Source organism: Trematomus bernacchii, unplaced genomic scaffold (genome assembly GCF_902827165.1).
Source record: "Trematomus bernacchii unplaced genomic scaffold, fTreBer1.1, whole genome shotgun sequence".
NCBI lineage: Eukaryota > Metazoa > Chordata > Actinopteri > Perciformes > Nototheniidae > Trematomus > Trematomus bernacchii.
This window is the reverse complement of record NW_022987573.1, coordinates 4,994,861-5,020,517: the sequence shown is the minus strand read 5'-3', so window position 1 is coordinate 5,020,517 and position 25,657 is coordinate 4,994,861. Positions and strand designations below refer to the sequence as shown.

Here is a 25,657-nt window from a genome sequence, read left to right as displayed (position 1 = left end):
ATTTGCTGAATTAATCAATCAGTTCATCCATGAAATGTCAAACTTCTTTTTAACATGGCCAATCTTTTTTTTCTTCCATAGCTCTAAGTTTTGTCTTTACATGTTTGTTTTGTGAAATCCACAGTGAGGAAATCAGCAAATGCTCACATTTTTAAGTGGTTACCAGCAACAGTTTTACATTTCAATTACAAGATTGAAAAACGATAGCACTTTTTGGTAACAGTGCATTACAAGACCTTTCAGTATCAGTTACAGGACTATTTGATATATACCTAGGCTGATCATTGCACAATCTAAAAGCATGATGTTTAGATACTGTTTCCGTGCATATTTGTATTCTTAGTCATGAATAGAACCGTTTGCTGTCTAAACCTCCTTTACTTTGCATTAACTAGAAACGCAAAGGAAAAGCCTTGCATGTTAATCTGTACTTTAGGATTCGGTCGTTCCCTCCTCTAATCAGAGGGTTTGCAATAATAAAAACTCAATATCAGGGGCTAAAGTATCATATCAGAGGCCTAATAAACCTCAATGGTTGTTTGATAAGATGTCCTTTACGATTAAACTATATGATCTCTGATGACGTAACTGCAGGTTATCTCAGCAAAATGACCAGAGTTCAAAAAGATTGAAAGATAGATTTTTTTTCTAGGTGTGGCTTTACAGTGTATTGTATGCAAGACAAATTCATGCAGCAACAGTCTGAGAGACATTTGGAATAATAAGCTTATTTCCCTCTAAGAACGAGAGATATAGATGAGAAACATCAACTCACATCTGTATGTTAAGTATGCAACTACAGCCGCAGCTACTGAGCTTAGCTTAGCCCAAACACTGCAAACAGAGCGAAACAACAGCAGTTGGCCAATAAATAGTCCGGACCCTGTATCCCCTTGTAAAACAGTAATAATTGTCATAAAATACATAATGGGAAGTGTTACCTTTGGACAAGCCAGGCTAGCGGACTCTCTGTTTATAGTCTTGATGCTAAGATAAGTTGGCAGTGACATAAGTGTGGTATATTTCCTGTAACTATTCATTTGAACTTTTAAAGGTCACCAATTATGCAAAATCAACTTTTTCATGAATTGTATACATAAACATGTGTCCCCTCCGTGTAAAGAGATTCTGAAAGTTTCAGGAAAAAAGATTCACTCACTTTTTGTCCTGATCCATTTATATAAAAACCTGTCTGAAAATGAGCTGATCAGATTTTGGCCACTTTATGATTTCATAACGATTTTTTGGCTTGTGTAACCATTAGTCAATCACCAACCAAGGTAAGGTATTTGGAGTCAAACACTTCAGAGAAATGTTTTGTATATATCTGAGACCTATAATATATTGATGAAAAACAGTATAATAGGGGACCTTTTAATCAAATTAGGGATTCTGATATTTCACCAAATGTTATGAACTGAGGGTTTACACATAGACACCTGCAAACAGTTCAAAACCAGTTATTATATTTAAAGAAGATTGAATAACCTCCTTATCAGGTTTATTATAGAGTAGCTGCATTTAGCATCAGGAGTCATATCAAACATGGTAGAAATAAATATGTTCCACTTTATTTACATATAGGACATAACTGTAGTAATACATAGATGATGTTAGGGGTCAAATAAACTAAATGATGACATAAAAAATTATGATTTAGAGTTTAAAGCAGGTTCAAAGAGAAACAAGAGCAACTGCTGATTTTAGCGCTGGTTTATGGCTGCTTGCTGATTCCTGATATTGGTTTTACCTCTTGCCCTCGAGCAGAGCACAAGTGGCAGATGATTCCTGGACATGTCCTTCACCTATCACCGACCACACCTTTATACTCTCACATTACACCATAAACTAATGCATACAAAATAAGTATGCAATCCAAATCCACTATGATTGTTAAAATATGGTTTGCTGCCCCTATTTCAAACACACAAATGTCATTATTGAAATTAGCTTGAAGAAAAATATGCAATAAAAATAGTTAAGTTGGTCTCGGCAACGTCTTTTATCAACATGATAAATTGATCCACTTCTGTCTTCTCTGATGTGCAGCCAGTGTTTCTCCATTGTGAGGATAACTGAACATGAACTCATGCGTATGCACACAACACACAGCTGTTGTATTTACAAGAAATGAATCACAAAACATATAGCTTGCGTTCCATCAGATGAATAAGGATCTCATCTCTAGTTTTGTCCCAAATATTCCACCATTTTCTTTTTTTAAATGCATGAAAGTCGCTCTGTCTGAGGGTTACAGCACCTCAGGCTCCAGCTGTTCCCTCCTGCTGACAAACAACAAGCACCCCAACGTTTTAATTAAAGGTGGCTGGTACAAACACGGCAAAGTCTTCTGAAAAAGAGAAAGGTAGTTCGACTTTGAGTTTTACGCCAGGGAGTAGATGGTATTCATCGGAGAGTGGAGCTCCAGACTTCCTCCAAAGTCCAACTCCCTGACATCTCTCCTGGTTCCTGTGTACTGGCCGATGAAAGAGCCGTCCTCGTCGAACTGTATCTCGCCTCCGTCGCCGTACTCCACCAAACTGTCATCACTGTCTGATCGCTTCATTATCGCTTCTATAGACGGCTGGCCTCTTTGAAGCCCTCTTTCCTCCTCTCTACAAAACAATGCAAACTAGAATTACCTCCTCGCATTTGTACACTTCCGCCAAACAAGCGGAGTTGCACATATTTTAAGATTTTTGATATCTTAATATGGCATAAGTGTTTCCCCCTGGGTTTAAATTGCATTTCAGTCAATAGATGTTACATTTTGAACCTATCAGACTGTCCAGCTGCTCTTTCATTTGAATTTTGTAATTAATATTATCTAAATCTATAACGACTATTATTTAGAAAATATTTGGGAAAAGCAACCCATATAAAATTCTCACAATACCAATATTGAGGTGTTGGGTCAACAATATCATTATCATTTTTCCATATCACACCGACCCTAATCTTAGTGCATTATGTCAGCACAGGAAGACAGAAAGGATAAACCCTAACATTTAAAAACATTAAACATTTTAATGTACTGTACGTACCGTCGGGGGTAAGGAAGAGTGGAGATACGTGCTATCCTAAAATATGAAGAGAGATTGTATTAGATCATTATTTGTTAATAATTACTTTATCTCATATCATTGATCATCCAAGGCAAGGCAAGGCAAGGCAATTTTATTTATATAGCACCTTTCAGCACGCGACAATTCAAAGTGCTTTACAAAATAAAAACAAAAGACATTCAAGAATAAATACAGCATAAACACATTATTAAATGGCATTTAAAAACAGGCATAAAAAAGCAAAGATAATGAAATAAATAAATAAACACAGCCGGTACAGAATACATGAATAAAAGGCATACTGCAGTGTGAGTATGAACAGCTCAATTAAAAGCAGCGGCAAATAGATATGTTTTTAGTCTGGATTTGAAAATAGGAAGTGTTTCAGCGGACGTGCATGATTCGGGCAGTTTGTTCCAGATTGTCGGGGCACAATAGCTAAACACTGCTTTTCCATGTTTAGTTCTTATTCTTGGAACAGAGAGCAGACCCGACCCAGAGGACCTGAGACCCCTGGATGGTTCATAGTTATGCAGGAGATCGTTTATATACCTCGGTCCTAAGCCATTTAGTGATTTAAAAACTAGCAATAGTATTTTAAAATCAATTCTTTGGTCGACTGGAAGCCAGTGTAAAGACTTCAGAACCGGACTGATGTGATCCACTCATAACATGATTGAAACAGTTCAAATATTCTGCTATAAATAAACTACTTGTAAGGCTGTAGAGTACACACTGCATTTACAAATGAATAAATAACAACCCATGCATTCAACGTGTCAATATTTAGTATTTCCTACCTTTCAAGAGACCTTGAGTGATTCATGGGAAAAGAGCAGGGTTGAGGTTTGGGAGGGAATAAAGGTTTAGATAGAAAAGGGAGAGTAAATAGAAAGGTAAAAAAACAGAAAATAATATGATTATGAGTTATCACAAATAAGGCCATAAATATTGTCATCCGATTTGATTTGTACCTGTGCACCAGACATAAGGGTTGCAAGATTGAAATCCCCAAACACACAGCTCATGCACAGCTACAGAGCAAATGGATGTAAATGCACAAATATAAGTCATTTTTTAATAATTATTCTGTACATTGTTATAGGAAACATAATGATAAATTATATATTCAGTGTTGAGTATTAGCATACTACTATATTTTAAAATAGTACAAGATATAACACAATTTGGAAAATAAAAAAGTTTTGGGGAAAACAGTTTGGTAAATAAGATGTGCTAAAATATTTGTTCTCTTGTTCCATCAGTTAAAGGTGGGGTAGGTAAGTTTGAGAAACCGGCTCGAGATCGCTAGAATTTGAAAATACACAACCGGAGAAAATCTGCCACTTCCTTACAGAGCCCCTCCTCCAACACACACGAACGCGCACATGACCAATGAGGGCACGAGATAAGTTTGTGCACAGATGGAAGGCTGACAGGCAGGTAGGCCATCCAGTTATTTTAGCCGGGCTGGCTAAAATGATTGGTCGTGCTTTTTACAGTATTACGGCTTCCACAGATGGATTTTTTGTCAAAGCACTTAAGATATTCATTGCTATCGGGATGTTAAGAGCATTCCATGGAATATAACAAAAAGTGTATCTCGAGCCGGTTTCTCAAACTTACGTACCCCACCTTTAAGTTTGCATTGAGTATGTGTTTTTATTTGTGTTTATTCCAGCAACTGTCTGCTGTAATGCTTACCTGTAGTCAAACGATCCCTCCTGATCTTTGTCATCCACTGGTTCCAATGAAATGTCTTTCTTTTCCCGTACTGAAATTAAAGCAAAGTACACTGTAAAATCAGAAACAGTGTGTTGCTCATGGACATTATAAAGTAATATAATATAAAGTATCACCGCTGTACCTGGGTATTTCCCCCCTCGGCTCCTCTTGATGAAGCAGACGATGAGTAGGATGAGCACGATGAGAGCCACAGCACACATTATCCCGATGAACCAGCCCTGAGTGGTGATGTCCACCTGATCCTGTGCATATACTGAGACACACACATAAACAAACAAATGTAAATACATAGGCCATCATTACATGTGTTTATGTGGCAGGCCATCATATGTGTTGATCTTACTTTCTGTGGTGTAATGCAGTGACTCCTCCGTATGCCAGTCCCCTATCCCGAGCCGAGTTTGTGCGGCCACAGAGAATCTGTATCGGGTGTAGCGGTCGTATCGCCGGAGTGAGAAACTTGTTATATTTGGAGTGAACTCTTCAACCCGCTCCTCCTCTCCCCTGGAGGCATTCACTGTGGAGAGAGTGGGAATTCAAGTGTGCTTAGAGGTCTCTTGATGCAGGTAGAGTGCACACAACAACACCATTATGTAGCTTACCTGCTCGGAAAGGGCCCACACAAGTGTTCATTAACCTTTCTATAACATACTTCAGTGGTATTTTGGTCTTTGAGTGCATATTAAATTGTGCTATTATGTGCTACCAGGGACCGAAGTGTTATTTGTCAGATTCAGTGAAATTAACAGCTTTGTTTTATGTTATTAAAGGTTGCTGTTTCTTCTAGGCAATATGCTAAATGATTTGAATGTTCCTGAGGCTTGGATGACGTACCTGTCTGATACTTGAGTAAATATCCAGTTATGATACCGTTGGGTTCGGCTGGCAGGTCCCAGTCGACATAAATACTGTCAAGATGTCGCTGTTGGATCCTAAAGGATGTGGGAGTGGATGGTACTACAGACAAAAACACAGCAGGAGACAGCACACATAAACTTTGGAAGTAAACATTCATTCATGATTTCAATGTGCTTTTGCTCTTGTTTTTTGGATGGTTAATGAGTGACTTTTCTTACCTCCTTCCGGCGTTGAGAAGTGTATGTTATTACTGGGCGGCCCTTCATATCGATTGTTGGCCACCACTATATACAGCTTGTAGTTGCTATAGGGGATGAGTTCAGTTAGGACCCCCGACGGCTCCGGATCATTAACTAAAAAAGATCTAGACTTCATCCCTCTGTTGACTCTCTGCCACCTCAGCAGGCTGCTGTCCCTCCAGAAGTAAGCCTGATTGATGAGAAGCAACACACTGAGCATTTTCATTATGAACTCCTGCACACTGTCTTTTAAAAAGGTATTTTAAAAAGGTATTTTTATGTATGCTCATGATTTGTTTTATAACATTGCATATTATTTATTTGGTCAAATAACTTCTGCATGCCAATAAACGACACTTTATCTTCAAAAGGTTTTCTCTTTGTCAAGTAACACTATCGGCTCCGCTTTTAACATTTAAAGAGTCCCTATAATAATTCATATTAGTATTCTGTGCCTCTACTGTGACACTTTACATGCTTTAATGCTCAAAAAGGTCTTTATTTGTTCTCATACTGCGTGTCTGAAACCAGAGCCAAGTCTACTCTGATTGGTTAGCAGGCCGGCTCTGTTGTGAATGGTCAACCGCTTAGAGATGTCCCGCCCCTTAGCCCATCACGTACAATGTGTTGGATAACTAGCTAATAGAAGTGCAAGTGTTACATAGTGATGTCACCATGTTACTGAAGTTAATAAAGGATTCCAATGGAGGCGTTTCAGGCAGTGTGGAGGAGAAACTCCCTCTGGAGGGAACTTTGGATTTTAGCCTTTGCAGACCATTTACATGCACACAAACCTAAATAACACACAACAGGACTGGGGAAAATCACCCAAATGCAAAATAGGGCTTCTTTAAAATTAACCATTATTTTTTTAGAAGTGTTATATGAGATAACAAACAATACAATGAATTTTCATGGAGTGAATATTAAATACCTGTTTGTATTGAATTTTGTCATTTTGTCTCATTTAGGGAATGTCTTTTTACATAATCAATTATTCATTAAGTGTTATAGTGTTTATAACAGTTTGATCCTGAGTTTGCTATCAGGATATGGTTTTGTGTCTTAAGCATATCAAGTTCAAGTTCTTTGTGAATTTATATATTATATCATATAATAATATTGTGAATTTCATGCTTAATGAAGCATTATTAAACTCAGTGCTTACAGTGATTTGGAATCCAACCTCTTCGGTCACATGATTATACATTGTCTGGGTCTCTTCATCTCTTTCAGTTTCAACTAAACTGTAATCTTGACCCCGACCTTAGTCTAGCCCTTATTTTACAGCCTCAACAAGGCAATACATAAATGGTTATTACTACTTTCCACACTTAAACATAAACAAGCTCTGTTATCTAGCTCATTGAAGTCATTTGATTTGCCATCATAAACAGTGGAATCCACCGATGACGTACATTTGCCCTATAACATAAGGGTATATTGTCGTCTATCAATCTAATAATATGATATAAGTAAAATATTAAATTCCCAATAGACGCACCTTGTATTCTTTCAGTTCTCCCTGCATATCGCCGCGTGTCACAGAGTCCCAGTGCAAAGTCACCTGAGTGCTCTCGATTTCAGACACTCTCAGGTTCAGGGGTGCCGTTAAGGGACCTGAGGAGGACAGAGGTAATTGCTTATCAGTGAACACAAAGAGGTGATGGGAAGGAAAACTCAGCCAAAATGTGAACAGAAAATACACAAAAAGATGAGTGTTAAAATCACACTGAGTTGTGTAGATATCTCAAACCATGATTGACCATGTTGATTAAGATTCAGATTACAGTTGTAGTAACTGTAAACATAGAAGTGTATACTTTAACAAATAACCTATTGGAAAAAAGGTTATTGAACAGCTTCTTATTAAAAAGTAGGGAATAACTAATAGGAGGGTAAACAATTCAAGGAAAATAAATGTCAAGTGTCCATCAAAATTAAACACAACATAAAAAAAAAAACAGCAAAATAAATAGGCACTACTTTGAGGCAAATGTAAGACGTATTCTTTAAGGTAAACAGTTGCAAATATGATATAATATTATATATATATAAATATTGCAGAAGAAGAGAGCGCAATGAGATGATGTAATTACAGAAGGGCAAGTCAAACGTCCTTTCTATATCGCAAAGTGCAGGATTTGAGTACTTACGGTCTTCCCCAGAGTAACCAGTGACAACAGGAGACTCTGGACCCAGGCCGAAGTCGTTGACAGCCTGCACTTTGATCTCGTAAGGAGTGAAGGTATCAGCATCGTAGATGTAGTACCTCACCCATTTAGTGGTGGCATTCTTCCACTCCTCTCGGGAATCTCTCCTTCTCCACCACACGAGATACTTCAGATGGGGCCCGTTCCAATCTCTGTAGCTCAGAGACTGAAAGCACAGTTCGATTTCATTGTAAAGGAAAATATTCAACAGTCATGATGAAGGGGAGACTGTAACTTTACATTTTTGATGGGTTAATTACCTCCCAGCTGATCTCCATGTTATTCCTCCATGTACCCACACCCTTCAAGTTCTTTGGGACTATATCTGGAGCTGTACAGGGAAACAAATGCAAAGTTGAGATCAGTAGCTTTGAAGGTAAAACTCAACATTACAAGCTACAGTCTAGTTGTTGGAAAAGAACCAGGCCTGCAATTGTGCAACATACAGTACAATATACTTATATAAAATAAATGTGCTATATGTTAGACATAATATTTTGCTAGCCTTAAATGTGTCTGATAACAATAATGAATTTCAGGAAAATGAAACCCACGTGCACCGCTGCTCTGGAAGCGCGTAGATGGACGACTAGGGCGACTCATTCCGATGTCATTAATAGCGACGAGCCGAAACTCGTAGTAGGTGAACGGGGTGAGATGAAGAATGACAGAGTTGAGGTTCCCTGGGTACGTCGAGAGGTTTTTCCACTTGCCAGGCAACCAGTCATCATCATCAAACTGCACTAAGTACTCTGTAGCAAACAATAAATGGAGAAAATGTCTGGTAAATAAAACGAGAATTCCCTCAAAACAATAATGCTTAAAGGGTTTTTCAGATCTTACCTGTTATAGGGTTGTGGTTGCTGTCTCCAGGGGTCCAACTGAGTCTTACAGTGCGCTCGTATGGATCTGACAGCTCCAAATTAGTGGGAGGATCTGGACGGTCTACAAAGAAAAATATGTGAACAAACAAAGAGCCGAACATGTCTCATGGTTGCTGAAATGTCTTTTAATATAAGCATGGCATACCCATCACCATTAGGCGTGCTGAGGCAGACTTCTGTTCCAGTTCACTCTTGATGACACAAGTGTAATTGCCCTCGTCGCCTCTGATTACATTAGTAATGATCAGATTCGATTCATCCAGAGAGAGTCTGAGGTAACAAGAGAATAATAATTGTCAAGGGTTTCCACAAAAACAAAAATGGTCTTTTGGTGTGTACCTTAATAGAATTGATAAACTAAAAGACGTACCTCCAGCCAAGAGTGACCTGTCTTTTGTCTTTCATCCAGGTGGTTGTGACAGGAGTAGTGAGATCTGATTTTACCTCACACTCAAAGCGCACATCTGTTCCTCGCATGACTTTCATATTTTGTGGTCTTGTAACAATTAGAGTGGGCTCTGAGAAGAGGGGTTTCAAACAATATAGATCACATAAATAAAGAAATTAAAGGATTATTCATATGAAACAGTGTGACACTCACCTTTGACCTCTATTCGGACTTGGCTCTCATCTCTTCCTGCGACGTTGCTGGCTATACACACGTAGGTTCCCTGATCCTCTACCTGTGTGCTTTTGATCTCCAGAGTCCCGTTACCAAGCGTCCTAAAACGATTTCCTTCAATAGCCCCCTGTCCATATTTGGACCTGTGTGAGCAGACCCATAAACACACACATACAAACACACGAGCTGTGAGCAGTTGTGTAAACACACTATTTGCATTTAAATGTCATACAGTGTGTGTTCTCACCATCGCAATTCAGGCACTGGAGAGCCAAAGTAGCGGCAGTCTAAGAGGGTACGTCTTCCCTCTATCACCTTGACGAGGTCACTCCTGGCACCGAGAATACGCGGCGTTGCATCTAAAATACAACAATAGTACAACAAAATTCAAACCTGTATGTTTTTTTTAACATAAACGTTTTGTCATCAAAAGGTATAAACGTATACATGTATTTGTGTGAACGACTAAAACATTTATTAAATTGATGAACCCTTGGTATACATTTCAAAATCTTCCACAACTCATGGCTGACTGAAAACAATGTTTGACACTGTAAATGTTATTCAAAGAGTGGTCACTTACGTAACACGTTAACAAAAGCGTTGGCCATTAAGTAGCCAAACTGATTGGAAGCGTTGCACTGGTAGACCGCAGTGTTTTCAACGGTCACACTGCGTAAATTCAGTGTGTCTCCTGAGACCTGTCTGTTAGCCTGCGGTGTAGCAGCTAGAGAAGAAAAAAAACACTAAAGGTTAATCATGTATACATACAAAAAGATAGTGATAGTGATAGTGATAGATGATCTCTAAAACACATACTTTCAATGGGTTCCCCGTTGATGAACCAGCTGACAGTGGGACGAGGAGCGCCATCAGTACGACACACCAGGCGTCCATTTTCCTCCGGAGCCAAGACCAAATCAGTGGGCTTTTCCAGCCAGAAAGGAGCGGCTGTCAGACAGAAGAATTTTAGTTTTTTCCACATTATTGTGCAGTCAGTAACATATCTGAAAGTATGTCTTACCTTTGACCCTGACGGTTATTGTGTGCTCTATGTATCCAAGCTTATTGGTGGCAGTGCAGCCATATTCACCCACATCATCAAAAGAGGCCTTTGGGATTTGAATCATCTTATTGAAGTTTCTTACTCTCATTCGTGGTGTCACTCCCAGGTCGTCACCATTCTTGGTCCACGTAATATGAGGAGTTGGCCTTGATGAAGATAAACAAGGCTTTCAGAATTCAAAGTCAAGACATACTAAAGAGAAACTGAACAAACACTCTGGCTCTTTTAAACAGCTGCATTGAATATTATATTTTTAATAAAAGGCCTGCAGCGACAGTATGTCTTGTGATCTTTGGGTGACACTCACACTCCTGCAGCGATACACTCCAGGAGCAGTTCTTCCCCTTGCAGGACCAGTATGGAGCTGGAAGAGCCGGTGGGAGACAGCCAGGTGGGGGCAGCCTCGGCCACTGTACGAGCTGCAGAGGAACAAACCAGAACTACTAGTAACACAAGCATTCATTAACCCTGTGTGACTGTGAACCAAGTTAACTCAGAAAAAAAGAGATGAGAGCTAAAGCAGAGCCCACACTCACCACAGTTAGTATGTTTAGTTGGAGCCAACGAGTAGTCTTTTATAGGATATAGTCTGGAATAAAACAAAAGGTCCCGTTTATAGGTAAACTAACCACAACTCCACAGGGATTGAATAGTAAAAAGACATTACAAATGAATGTTATTAGTGTCAGTTTGTTTAGTAGTCAAGGTAGTATACAGTAGATGAACAGAGCAGATGTGAGTGTAAACCGTTACAACTCAACTCAAGCCTGGACCTGGTGTGTTTCTATATTGATTTAATAGCGTTTGATTACCAATTTAGACAACAAAATCATTTATCACAATATTTTGTCATATGTTTTTCATCACAATCCATTTAAAGACTTCTCATATTGAATTAATGCCAAGTTCTGGTGGACAGACAGTCATACTCACTGGTAATAACTTTAACAACAACGGGCATCTTCTGCTGGATGACATTTCTGTATGGGAAGCGTGCATTACAGCAGTAATCAACAGCAGAGTCGTTGAACAGGATGTTAGAGAAGTACAGATCTCCGTTAACTCCCATGGATATCCTGCGGTCCGGCCGCACGGGCTGCATGGTGGGGGTAGCCGTCTGGATGGGCCAGTTGAATGGTCTCGCATACGAGCCTGAAATAAAACAAGGTGTAAAAAAACAAGTACTGGAGAAGCATTTCAACAGCTTTAAAATAGCTTGGGTGTTTGGCATTTCATTAAAATGTCCCCCTGTTTAGGCATAATAAGGCTTCATTGAATAATTTGTTGCTATGGTGGAACACTTACAGCTGGACATCCAGTAGGTTTCAGGTTTGGGCGGGCCTGGTGGCGGGTCACAGGACAGGACCAGAGGCAAGCCAGCGCTGACCGTCAATGGCTCCAGAATGTCCCTCGGCCACACAGGAGCTCCTACAAAAGGTAGATGTGTGAGCAGTTAATAAACTACCGTATAATAATGTGTTTATGAGTTGAACCTACTGACATGTATTGCCTCTGGAGCTGGAACCTGACTTAGTTTATGGACCATAGACTCCATTGTTGTCCAAAAACGATTAAAGAGGCCCTATTATGCGTTTTAGGGGGTTTCCCTTTCCTGTAGTATGTTATAAAGGTTTTTAGTGCATGTAAATGGTCTGCAAAGGCTTGAATCCCAAAGTTCCCTTGACAGTGAGTTTACCTTCCCCACACTGCCCCCCTGCCTGAAACGTCTCCATTGGACTCCTTTGTTTACCTTTCGTAACACTGTGACATCACTATGTTACACTTGTGCTTCTATTGGCTAGCGCTCCACCACATTGCACGTGATAGGCTAAGGAGCGGGTCATCTCTAAGCAGTTGACCAATCACAACAGAGCCGGCAAGCTACCAATCAGAGCAGACTGAGCTGTGTTTTAGACAGAGGTTGAAAAGAGGTGCTGCAGCACAGGCAGTATGAGAAAAATAAAGACCTTATTGTACCTATGTAGTGTCACTGAATAACAGTAGGTCACTGTGCAGTGCTGCATATAAAGAAATAGCAACAAACAAATATTCCCTTACAGCCCCAATACTGATCTTACTGTATAGTCGTAGTCTGATTTTGCTGGAGTATGCCGATCCATACTCATTGGAGGCGATGCACTGATACTCGGCCTCGTACTGTTCTGGATTGTTCCAGGCATAGATGTCCAGCGTCCCTGAGCGCCTGCGCATCGATGTTTGAGAGTCACGTGCCACGTTCAAGTATTTCCCATTACGCCTCCATGAGAAACTTCAGGAAATTGTAAAGAAAGACAGGAACAAACAATGAGGTGTGTTGCAGATATAAATACCACAGTTCACTGGGCTATATAAGCTCTTACATAGGGTGAGGGTTTCCTTTGGCTTCACATTCTATGACCATGGTGTCCTTAGGGTCTACAATATGATCCTTCACTGACTGCCTTAGGATGGTTGGGGGCTGCCTCACTGCAGACAGAGAAATAAATCAGCTCAGGGTATTAGAAATGTCAATGGTAATACAAGATAAATCACAAATTACAAAGTGCAATTTTAGTTACACACTCACCTTCCAGAGGGATGTCAAAAGCCCAAACACTGTGCCATAGAAGCAACAGCAGCGCTGGTTCGACCAGTGTCCCCATCTTTACAGAGCATGGAAACACAGGAACATTTACTTCACCAACTCTGCTGTTCACAACATGAATGAAAAAAGAAGATATCTACTGTACAATACTTTCAAATGAATGTCAATACTGCGAAAATACACAATTTCTTACAACAAATGTAAGCTCTTCATACTATCAGCATGTAAATAAAGTTATCAAAAGTAAAATCACTCATTCTGAAGAAGAATTGATCCTCTGATAGTTGTTCCATTATATATGAATTCAAATTAAATTTGTTATAAAACATGCACAAAAGTGTGATGTTTACTGTTTCTTGTTGTGGTGTGAATATTTTAACTAATTAATGCAGTTTGTTAGTCGAGGCCCAAGGTCGATATGACGAGTCTTGAGATGATTCATTGGAGAAAAAGAAGAGTAACAAGGTTCTGCTACATAAATATGTATACTTTTTGTAATTTATTTCTAAGCTTTCTCTTTTTGTTACATATTGGATAATTGAATAAACATTGAGAGACAAACAGATAGAGGGGCATCACTATTAGGTGAACCTTTCAACACTTTGTGAAACATTTGACCCAGAGTATGAGGCCATACAACAAAACAGTTGGAAATCAGTTGTTCAATATGTAATAATGTGTTGTAATTTATATGCAAGGACAAGTACTAGAAGTGGTTGCCTGTTATAAATACCTTGGTATCTGGCTTGATGATTGTCTTACTTTTAAACTTCATGTCAATAACCTGCTTAAAAAGCTGAGGGTTAGGCTAGGTTTCTTTTTCAGAAACAAGTCCTGTTTCTCTTTTGAAGCCAGAAAAAGGCTAGTCACTGTGACCTTTTTACCTGTGCTGGACTATGGTGATCTGATCTATATGAATGCACCTGCCCATTACCTGATCAAGTTAGATGCCGCCTATCACAGTGCACTGAGATTTGTCACAAATTGTAAAGCACTTACACATCACTGTACCCTGTATGCCAAGGCAGGTTTGCCATCACTTACTGTACGGAGGCTCAGTCATTGGTACACGTTTATTTATAAAGCTTTGTTGGGTAAACTCCCGTATTATATCTGCTCTCTGATAACACAGAGAGTTGCAAGCAGCTATTGTCTGAGATCGCATGATGTAGTATTGTTAGATGTAGAGCAAGGACTGTCTTAGGTAAGACAGCTTTTATGTGCGCAGCTCCACTTGCTTGGAACAATCTTCAGCAAGAATTGAAACTGAGCAATCTCATTCCTCTGCATGTTTTTAAAGCTAGGCTAAATGAAATGCTCGTTGATACTATGGGTACTTGTAAATGTCTATAACTATGTAAATGTATCCTGTAAATATAATGTATGATGTCCTTTATTGTTTTATGTTTCATGTGGAACCTATATGCTGCAGGTCTCCCTTGAAAAAGAGATCTATGATCTCAATGGGACCAATCTGGTTAAATAAAGGTTTGAAATGAAATGAAGCATTTTCACAGTTTTTGACAAAACTACTGTAAATGCTATGGAGAAAAAAAGCATTTTTTAAACGTAGTGGAAAATAAAAATAAAGTCCCATCAAATTAAAACACCACAGTACAAGTACCTTAAAAATGTAGAATGATTAAGTTAATGTACTTAATTATTTACACCACTGACATCTCAACAACTTAAATCACACTGCTGTATCATATTATCTTCACACAGCTTATTATCAACAGGAGTAAAAAGTGTCTTATAATTCCTTTCACCATATTAATACTGGTGGTAATATGCAATGAACCACAAGTCGTGTTAGAACAAAAAGTTGTCAGTACCTACCTCTCTCATTTAAAGTCAAATCAGGGCTCTCTCCTCCCCATCTCTGTGGCTTCCCCAATGCAGCGATAAATCCAAATTATTCTTGTTTGTGCAGTATACCAATTAAAGCCTCAAAAATCAGCTCAAGAACCCTAGAGGAGTTGATACACTTCAGTAATAGAGTTTCTGTCACTGCCACTTACACTCATGCCTACCCAGCTTATGAATAATGAATGAGCGCCATACACCACCTACTCCTCACCCACATCCCTTCACTGTTCTGACCCAGCTCCCATGAGCCTGTCTGAACAATCCCTCTCAATCAAACACAGTCACAAAGTTTGTTCACACAGTTAACAAACTGAAGTCCTTAAGCTGTAAAAGTTAGGATTTATTAATTCCACAGTTAGGGACTTTTATATGATTTGTACTGAAAAAGAGCATGGCTTTTCATTTCAGCCTGATGCATATCTATCGAAGCAACAAGAGCATTCCTGTTGGTTTTGATGACATCAAAATGTGGGCTTCATTGTTGACTGGAGAGAACCGGGGAACAGAGTATGAAAGCAATGTTTGTTTCTCTCATATTAATTTCACATATGAGATATGTGGTGACAGTCACATGACTCCAGCGCAATAGTCCTGAAAAATGGAAGGACATCTTTCTAAACAAGAGTTTGACATTCTCTGATGGGAAATTACACATCTTAAACTCCCTTATCATACCTCCTGTATTTTGAATTTTCAATACCAATTAGGACCTAATCTATGTTTTGTAAGACATTTGACATCTTCACACACATACACATGCCTCAGAGGAGGAACAGGTCATAGCTATTCGGCTGAGAAAGTCCTACAGAAGGAAAGCCGTTTTCTTTTCTAGAAACAGGCCAAAGTCACAGGAGAAGCTTTTATAGTTAAACAAAAGCCTGCTTTCGACAGAGTCCCGACCTGTGTGGGCTCTCAGGCATCCACACGGGGCTGCTTATACAAACCAGCTGATGTGCTAAACAATAGCTCGGTGCTGGGGAAGGAGGGGGTATAAAATGAGATAGCTCTGCCTACAGATTAAATTAAGCTTGTCAACAAGATTTTTATTCTCAAGAATTTAGGATAAATATGATGCTCATTGGAAAGAGTGTCTGACCACTTGAGACGTGAATCATTAAGACTCTCATGGCTCTGCATCCTCTGGCCCTGATCCCCTCCTCTGTGTTCACAACTGACAAGCTGACTTGACTCACAGGGAAAACAAAAGCAGAAGTGGCATGTTTAGCTTCTTGGCTCTCAGAATGGGCTTTTTTCCCCATACATTGGCCTGGCAGTGAGCAGTGATCAGTGCCATGCACCAGATTGCACAGTGAAGAGGCCGAGAGGCGGACAGAGCCAGCTCAGTGATGACAAGAAGGTCTCTATGCTCGCGGGTCTCCTTTGGCACGTGTGCCCAGGGTTTGGCTAAAAGCAGATGGCATGTGGGAGGGAGAACTCGACCGCACAAGCTGCCTGTTCAGACTCGGAGCACCTATCATTTGCACTTTGACGTCACTGCATCAGGAAGAGAACAAGAAGAGGCTGGAGAGACACTCCAGGACACTGTGCTACATTGAGTCATCACCACTGACACAGTCAAAACATTATTCTTTATCAAACTTGTGATTCAGACTTTATGGTTAGGTAGGAGTAAACCCAACCTTTATCTCAAAAACATCCTGTAAATAGAAGAAGTTGTGCTAGTGGAGACTGTGCTTAGTCACAACGCGTGAAGCTAAATGCTCATTTCAACATGCTAATGTCTAGCAGGTACAGTATCCTTTTTATTATATTTATGTTATGTTTATCATTTTTATTTAATGTGTTAGCATATCCACATTGCCAATAAGAACTAAACTAAAAATAATCTGAGACTGAGGGTAACTTCAGTGGTTTTGAAGTTATCTGGTCATAAATCAAAGTATTGGACCAATTAAAATGTTGATATGATGGTGGAACTAATAAGGAAATGTAAAGGGTTTTTGAAAGTTATTCCCATTCATCTTGAGACAAATAAGGTTATCTGATTCCTATGAGGAAATGAATGTCGAAAAAAGGTTTAATCTTTTTAGTTAAGAGATTTCAGTCAAAATCACAAACATCCAACTTGTGGTGACGCTACAGGAAATTCAGTCCAATTCATCATTTGAGGATTATGATATAATCATTTTGATCACAATCCATTACATTCATGTAGATATTTCAGTTTGGACAAAAGTGGTGAACTAATCAATGACATTTAAATAGTCAGCCCAGATTATAAGAAGACTGATTTTGTTTCTTAACATTATTAAGCAAGATACGTAGTTCACAAAGTCAAATGCACTCACACCCCCTGAATTGTTAATGTTCAATACCAGTAACAACCTATCCTACGTTTTTTAAGACATTTAATTTGAACTTTCACATGCATATCCTCAGAGGAGGAAACAGTCATGGCCATTCAGCTGAGAAAAGCCTACAGGAGGAATGCCGTTTTTTTTTATAGAAACAGTGCTAAAGTGATGCAAATGTATGCCAGTCGTCTCAATGTCAGGTGTTAGAGCTTAACAAGCGTGTGCTCACTCTCATACAAATCTGCTGATGGAGTTGTGGACACATCCCACTTCTCAACCCAGACTATGACATCATTAAAACCTGGACTTCCACTGATAGCCGTCTTGAGCGACAGCTGCAAGAAATAACTCACTCCTTCGCATGGCGTCACATTCAATGCTACTCTAAAATGTCTTGATCCACTTCAATACTTATTGCTTTATATCCTAAAACAATTGTAATTAACATGCAGAATGTAGTAATTGTTTGGGGTCCTACCTTTGAGTGAAGTTTAAGTGTTTTCTCTGCTCCTTGATCCCTTTTTCCACTTGTTGCAGTGAAAGCAGACTCCTACTCTCTTCTCATCTTGTCACAGTAGATTCACATCATCATCATCATCATCATCATCACCTGTTCCAGCCGCTCTGTTGTTTGTGTCCCACCATCAGTTTAAAGCAGGTGACAGGCGGGATAACAGAGACTCACGTGGCCCAAGCTTGGGTCACAGGGCCTGAGCCTATAATAATAAAACCATTGTGAAATCCACACAGAAGTATGACGTCATCTCCACAATGATGGGGAAAGAAATGAAACTGGTGAAATGTCATGCACTAGTTGGTGGATCAGGTTTAGATCGACTGCAGCTTGCTAAGAGAGAATTCCTTCTCTCTTTCTTTTGTTGTGCTTTTTTTCATTTGTGCTGTTGATTTGCAGAGTGTGTTAGATAGGGGGGTGGGTTACTGACCTTGTATCTCCACTCTGGCTGGCACGAAAGCACACACTCTCACACAAAGCGTTTCTGTCTGGAACAAAGTCTGTCCATTGTTGACAGGGAGGGCACAGTTTCCACACACATGGAGTAGATTTAACCCGTCACATTCAAATGATTGGATGGCTTCTCCCTCATTGATAAAATCGTACATTATTAGCCAAGACCACGGTGACAGTGGGTTGAGTATTCAAAACGTGGTGATGGTTTCAAGCAGTTAGTAAAGGAAAACATTTTTAATAACAATGAAAAGGGTCTTCATAAATATTAATTTATTTTTAAATAAATACTCATATGCCACAAGCACAATCACATCAAACATAAGCTGTAATGTTACATGAAAATGTATAGTTTATAGCTAATATTACATTCCACAACACTAATAAGTGCACCATTAATAATGGGATATTGAATTATTTCACATGTGCATGTTAAACATACCTTTGTTAAAAAGTGCATACAGATATATATATATATTTTTTTTAATTGTGCATATTTGTTCTGTGTGTCTATCTCAACAAGTCGTCAAGGCTTCCCTGTTGCTTTGGAGGTTGTCTTATAAACTTGACACATTCCTTATACAACTTCAAAGCTAAGTTGTTCTACTGATCAGTAGATATTAACTTAATACAATTTGTCTAAATAGCTGGCTTTGTAACAGTGAGTTCAGCACATGTTATAAGTTTTACAGAAAAATGCCTAAGACAAAAAGGTGTGTGTAGGAAAACCCTTTTTTGCAGTGCTGATAAATAGAAAATAGAGTTGAGGCATAAAGATATGACAACAGTTTCATGTACACTTATGAAATGTATAGACCCGGAAAATCATTACTGAGGTAATAAATCAAGTGTGAAGTCATTTCTCATAGACTTCTATTTAACCAGACTGCTGTTTTAACTAGTCGCCCCCTGCTGGTCATTATAAAGAATGCAGGTGTAAGGCACTGCAATGTCTTCACCTTCCGGACCCGGACGTTGCCACTAAGTCTGCACACATTTTCTGTGCATTTCACTCAAAATCACATTATGGTTGTGTTAAAAGGAGGAAAAAAAGGCTCACTAAATTCAATAGGCTCCATTTTCTACAAACCATGAATATTTGCACAATATTGAGCAGCCATTTAACTAAAAGTAGTTGAAATATCAGTCTGGCCAAAAGTGGTGAACAAAGTTGCAGACTGACATTTCCCTGGTGCTAACGAGGCTAAAACGACCTTTGAGTTGAAGCAACACATTTGAGGTCTTGAACAAATTGAATCAGTACATCCGGGTGTTTTTTTGTTCGTACGTCCATCTGTGCACAGGTTACGCATCTTTGTGTAGACATACCCTATACTGTGCCTACTCACACCCATCTCTGCTTCATCTCCCAGGCCCTCTCATTCATCCAGTCCTTAGTTTTGCTAGCAGCTGAACGCTCCGCCCCGAGCACCAAACAGAGCCGCGCCAGTTTGGGCCGGTTTCTCTCCAGGTAGTTGTGGGTGTCTCTCTGCAGCTGGTCCAAGGCTTGAGGCCGGCTCTCATCCAGGGACACCATAGCACTCAACATGGGGTTGAAGCGGAAGTACACGTCTGGAGCTAGCAGATCGTCCAATAGGGTGTGGACCCCCTCGGTGTCAGTAGCACTGCTGATCAGGTTGCTGATTTTGGCCCTCAGGCTGGTGGAGGTGGCCGGTCCCCTCTTGACATTATCAAAGCGGCCGGTGCCAAGGGACAGCACACACTGGAAGGGCTGGTTGGGCCACAATAGACGGCTCTCGTGGATAGCCAAGGCACAGGGGTTGTTCAGGATTATTCCTCCATCCTATGAATACATACAGAATCAAAAAGTGTACAGGACAAGTTTTCGAAAATGGGCATAGCTCCCACTTAACATCAAATGAGGTTAAGGATCTTAAATGATGCATGTACTTAAAGCTTGCATTGAAACAGATACCAAAGAACAATGTAATGTAGGAAAAGTATTGTTGTTTAAAAGTGAAAGAAGGTTCTGCCCCCTCCCTACCTAAAGTATTTTTTTCCCTTATCACACATTTACCACAATTATTCTCTATCGTTAGTTGTATCATTTTGAGACTTTCACGGAAATCCTGAATAAAATAATGCAGAACTACAACAGTTTCCTACCTGGTGAATGTCACTTTGTAAAGGAAACTCCTGGAAGTATCCTGGGGCAGCTGATGAAGCTCTCACTGCCTCCCACATCTGGCAGGCTGAGCCTCCTGCATAGCGGCTGAGAGAGCCTGGTTTGTGATTGTAGTTGCGGAAGATGAAGGCCTTCGGACTTGTACCCCAGTTTACCACTGCACTGACTGCTGAAACCTGAAAGATGCCAACAATATAATCTGTACAAATAAAATCTAAACTTGTGCGAACTGCAACTTTAAGCAAAACAAATCCTGTAAATGTTTTCTGTAACTCACAGTAGTGGGCTTTGCTTTAGCATTTTAGGCAACATTAATCCAACATTAAATCATCAGTGCTTTCATGGTAAAACTGAATCAAATCCACCACCATGGTGTCTTACCTTGGGACTCAACTCATCTCTGGCCGTTTCGATAAGTATTCTAGTTCCCATCTTTTCTCTAATCAGGATAAAAACAGAGCATTCAGACATGGTTGTATTATTTTTTTAATATGTTGATAATTTACTTAACTCAGTGTGTATGTTATTAACATATATTCATTGAATACCGTAGTATTTTCTCCCAGGTCTCAGTGTTGTAATAAGAGTGACTCCATCCCATCTTCACGGTGCCAACAAGCGGGTTCTGCCGAAACACTTCAGAGCCAAAACGTCGGTACATTTCAGAACACTCCTCCAGAGAGAAATGAGCCAGACCCAGCATGAAGGCCAGAACAGCACCTTAGGTAAAGACATGCAGAGAACACCAGTGAGATACACGCTGAAGAACTGAGATGTTGTAAGAACAGCATAATGTTGGTATTTCTGATGTTTGTTACCTGTGCTCACTCCACAGATGTAGTCAAACAGTTCGTGGATCTTCCTGCCTGTCTCAGCCTCCAGTATCTTTAATACCTGCAAAGGCACCACACCTCTGGAAAAAGACAAAATATGACATGTATTATATAAGAGTTGAAAAGGTAGAGTATGTATAAAAGTACAAGATCGAGACCATCGTAAAGAGTGCTCTGGGTTATAATAAAACAATGAATTGATTAATCGATACTATACAAACAATTATTTTATACATATATCACTGTTTGTTAGATGAAACATGCAATTTGAAGACTTGATGGACATTTTGTTATTATTTTATGGTGTTTTTTGGACATAACAAAAAAATTACTCCAACCTATTATTGAGAAGTACACTAAGGGATTTCTAGATACTGAAAATAATCATACATTGCTGTTCTGGTGCTGATCACTCTGTAATGTGACAGGGCCCTCATTCATTAGAAATCTTTCATTTGTTTTACCTTGAGCCACCACCATCGATTGAGAGCACTCTGATGCCACGACCTTTGACTGGATCCATGTAGCCGATTAGCGCCATGCTTTCTCTCAAGGCGCTCTGAAGCTCTTCATTATCGCTGAAGGTCCGTCTCTTCCTCAACAATGTGACTGCAATTTTCTCCTGTAAAACGGACACAAACCTTATGAATTTACTGAGGTCAAACTATGATTGTTAAACATTTGTAAATGTGATTGCTTTACTTCCAACACACCTGCCACATTACAGCTTTGCATGATGGGTAACAGATGAGGTGTTCATTGAGTGCGGCCAAGCAGGCAGTAAGATCTTCTGGAGATGAAGTCTGGGTCAGAGTGCCAATAAACCCTCGTGCCATTTCCTCTGCCTGCCTCCGACTCAGGACAAACTGAGAACATGCAACCAGAGATTAAACTCATGTACATGCAAACATGTTTGGTTTATTTGTAGCTTCTGTAACAGCACCAGCAATGCGATACAATTTAAAGAAGGGCATGTCAGAGCATGATATTTGAAACACAGTGTGCAGCTTTTTAGACAACAATTCCTTTTTTGTATATGTTCAGTTTCTAACTGAAACATAACTAAACATGTCACCTCAACTTACCTTTTGATTCATCATTGGCTGCGGTGAAGTCATAGCAGGTCTGGGTTTACGAGTCTTGGTCAAAGAACCCAGAAAGTCAGGGATGGCACTTGTGGGATGTCGAAGGTAGTTTAAAAAGGAAGCAGTCTTTGGTCTTTCAGATGTAGCAGAGCCAAGGTCCAATGGCGTTATGAGATTACTTTCAATGTCCTCACCCTCACCCTTTCTACTTTGACCAAAGAAAAACTGATTGATATAACCGCCTGTTTGGGAGTAGTTCTCCCCAAAGTTGGTGGTATTACTGCTGCTGTGGAAAAGGCCTCCAGTTTCATCGATGGCAGGTTCGTCTGGCACCAGTTGTGACAAAGCACTTTGAGTTTGTGAGGTAGACCGTGTTGAAAAGGGTTCTTTATAAGTGCTTTTCTGCTGTACAGAAATGTGTTCTCTCCTATACAGATCATGGTCTTCTTTTCTGGTAACCTTGGCACCAAAATAAGTATTGATGTGTCTTGCATAGTGTTGGTAGCTCTCCTCCCAGCTGCTGGAGACACTGGTTGGTTCCACTGTTGCCTGATTAGTACCTGATTGGACTTGAGGAATTTCAGCTTCCTTAGACTCTTTGATGGAAGGGTTTTGCATTTGTCTCTTGTCCAGCCTCCTGTTTGTCCTAGTGGAAGACATGGTTTCCAAATTGTCCTGCATTTGAGCTGTTGCAGGAAATACTGAGTTAATGTGACTAGCAACGTAACTGTAGCTCTCACCAAATTTGGTTGCCAAAGAGCTGATATGAAATAGTTGCAGTCCAGAGTAGTCCTGTGTGGAAGGACTTGTTCCTGAGCTTTCCTGTGTGTCTGTGATTTTGATGGGCTGCGTTGTGTCTTTGCCCTCCGATATATTTCGCTCTCTGGCCGCCCGTTGACTTATACTACGCCTCTGTGATCTGCCAAGATGTTCTGGAGTAATGGCAACAAGGCTGTCATTTTCAGCCAAAGGTTCAGCATCCTTTCGCTTGAAATAAATGTTAATGTGTCTGGACAATCTTTCAAATGATTGACCAAAACGTCCTCCCAGTGAACTCAAAAGAAAACTCTTCTGAGTCTCTTCCAGGATCCCAATTGGAGCTTCAGGTTTCAATGTATTCCTATTGGAAGATGAGTAAAAACGCACAACCTGGAGATGATTAAGCTCTTTGGTAAAATCTCTGAGGAAGTTGTTAGAGGCAGAGCTTGTATCACTGTGGATTACATTTTTTAAAGTAGTTCTTTTTGTGAATCTTGATGGATGCGGATGTGTCAGCAGTGAATATCTGTGTAGGTCAAGGCCGGGCGGTGTTCTAGCGAGACAATGGTACTTTCTAAGAAGGCTCATTAGGTACCTACTTTTGCAGTATGATCTCAAAGTCTTGTTCACAGAACTCGAACACAAGTTGGTGCCGAGGTAGCGACCCATGTTTGACCTGATGTGGTGCCCAGCAATCAATCAAATGTCACTCTTGAGCTTGCATTGATTTATGTTGTAGCATTGTCTTTAACAGGAATCTAGGGGAAAACACAAAACAGAAGCATTAGAAAAAGTCTACAGCCATAATAGCAGCTCTATGACACTATATTGCCAAAGTGATCCTTTGAACATCTGCTAATGTCAGTATTCTAACAAGCTCCATTACAATAACAATGACAATGTAGCATGTTGATTTTCAGAAGGTTTAATGTTTTCCATGTTCACAATCTCAGTTTAGCCTGTAAGCATGCTAACATTTGCTAATTAGCATTAAACAAAGTACTGCTGAGGCTGATAATTGAAATTGAATGTGTTGGTCCTTGATAAAAAATCTAGGAATAACAGTTAATACCATTCATCCTTAGGGGAACATACATTCCTGAATATTTCATGATCCAAACATTGCAGTGACAGTTCAATGACAACAAAAAATGTCTTCTTGCTGGTGGCACTAAATTAAAGTTTGGGGATCAAGTTATGCATTCTCCATGTAAAACTACATGTACAATAACTTAAATCCAATAATGTATAAAGAACATGATATTTCAACAAATGAATGAGCTTGTAAAACCACACACTTCAGATAATAACATTGGTAATTGTTTTATCGATATCTCCTCTTTTAGGAGCAAAAGTCACTTGTAACGGTGTGTGTTTTCAGGGTGAGCTGATTGTCTACAAACATTATATTACACTATAACCTTGCACTTGCAGCTTTTTCTTAGAACTGTGTCCCATTATAAATGTAACATGAAACCTAAGAGCAAATAAATCAGTGAACATGACATGTAAACAACTCTCTCCCTTCTGCCCATTTATCTACTATGTCTGCAATGTGATATGGAAATGTAAGAACACAGATAAACGATCAGTATATGAGTGAACACCATGACTATAAAATAAAGTGCATTAAATACAAGTTTGGTGGTGCCTTCACAAATAGAAACAGCTTGGCAATGCACATACATTGTTTCCACTTAAGTAGGTTAAGGTCATGAACCAAAGTAGCTTAGCGACTCTAACCTTGACAATAAATGAAAGATAAAGGCTCACACTGAAGATTTACCTGAAATGCAACACCAAGTTCTTCTGTCTTCACATTCCTCTTCAAGCAAATCTATGTTTTTTCTAAATCCAGCACACCACTTTTGACAAACAGTGAGAACCACGATGTCTTCCTTGTTTTGATTCTCATTGAAACGTTCTGCCGTGCAATGCTTTAATCCTATTGGTTGAACTGGGCTGGGGGGCGGACTAGCATGACCAATGAGCTGTTAGTCCGCACAGGCTTTATGTCATGTGCTGTCACTGTTGACTGCAAGCGTGGAAGCACAGGGCTAACATTAGGGAGGGTCTCAGTCTGATGATGTTATTGGCGTCTTACGTCACAACACACACCCCTTAGAGCTGGGTTTAGGCCACAACATGTGATACAAAAGAATAACAAGTCTGTAGTGGTTTTTAATAAAATGCATAATGTTTTAGATTAGCCTACAACCTAAAAAGTAGAGTTGAAACTATGGGTACTTACATTTAGCTTACTGTGCTTTCCTAAAGCCGAGTATTACATCAGAAGTTATAAGTAGTTATAGCCATTCATTTGTAAATGAAGAATTACAACAAAATTACATTTCCATAACACTGTTAGCCCATTGTTATTCTGTTTCCCCAACTGTAATAAGAACA

General features: G+C 39.6%; 2 protein-coding genes across 2 annotated transcripts; both read right to left on the bottom strand.

Annotated features, from left to right (window-relative positions):
- Positions 1–1,460: 1,460 nt before the first annotated feature.
- Positions 1,461–15,148, bottom strand: nfascb (neurofascin homolog (chicken) b). The gene is made up of 27 exons (XM_034126717.1): positions 15,117–15,148; positions 13,260–13,335; positions 13,054–13,159; positions 12,772–12,962; positions 11,999–12,121; positions 11,627–11,845; positions 11,001–11,112; positions 10,652–10,839; positions 10,447–10,578; positions 10,211–10,354; positions 9,875–9,986; positions 9,607–9,770; positions 9,376–9,523; positions 9,151–9,275; positions 8,965–9,066; positions 8,676–8,873; positions 8,382–8,452; positions 8,065–8,287; positions 7,413–7,528; positions 5,888–6,098; positions 5,646–5,768; positions 5,155–5,328; positions 4,933–5,064; positions 4,770–4,839; positions 3,866–3,877; positions 3,045–3,080; positions 1,461–2,615 (listed from the first exon to the last, which is right to left on the bottom strand). Exons 1-27 carry the CDS (start codon positions 15,123–15,125, stop codon positions 2,384–2,386), a joined length of 3,549 nt encoding a protein of 1,182 aa, XP_033982608.1. The 5' UTR covers positions 15,126–15,148; the 3' UTR covers positions 1,461–2,383.
- A 3,576-nt stretch (positions 15,149–18,724) lies between these two features.
- Positions 18,725–25,144, bottom strand: LOC117479444 (calcium-independent phospholipase A2-gamma-like). Its single transcript, XM_034126391.1, has 9 exons — positions 25,038–25,144; positions 22,493–24,009; positions 22,121–22,273; positions 21,872–22,029; positions 21,393–21,487; positions 21,123–21,294; positions 20,956–21,013; positions 20,556–20,750; positions 18,725–20,232 (listed from the first exon to the last, which is right to left on the bottom strand). Exons 2-9 carry the CDS (start codon positions 23,918–23,920, stop codon positions 19,774–19,776), a joined length of 2,718 nt encoding a protein of 905 aa, XP_033982282.1. The 5' UTR covers positions 23,921–24,009; positions 25,038–25,144; the 3' UTR covers positions 18,725–19,773.
- Positions 25,145–25,657: the final 513 nt, after the last annotated feature.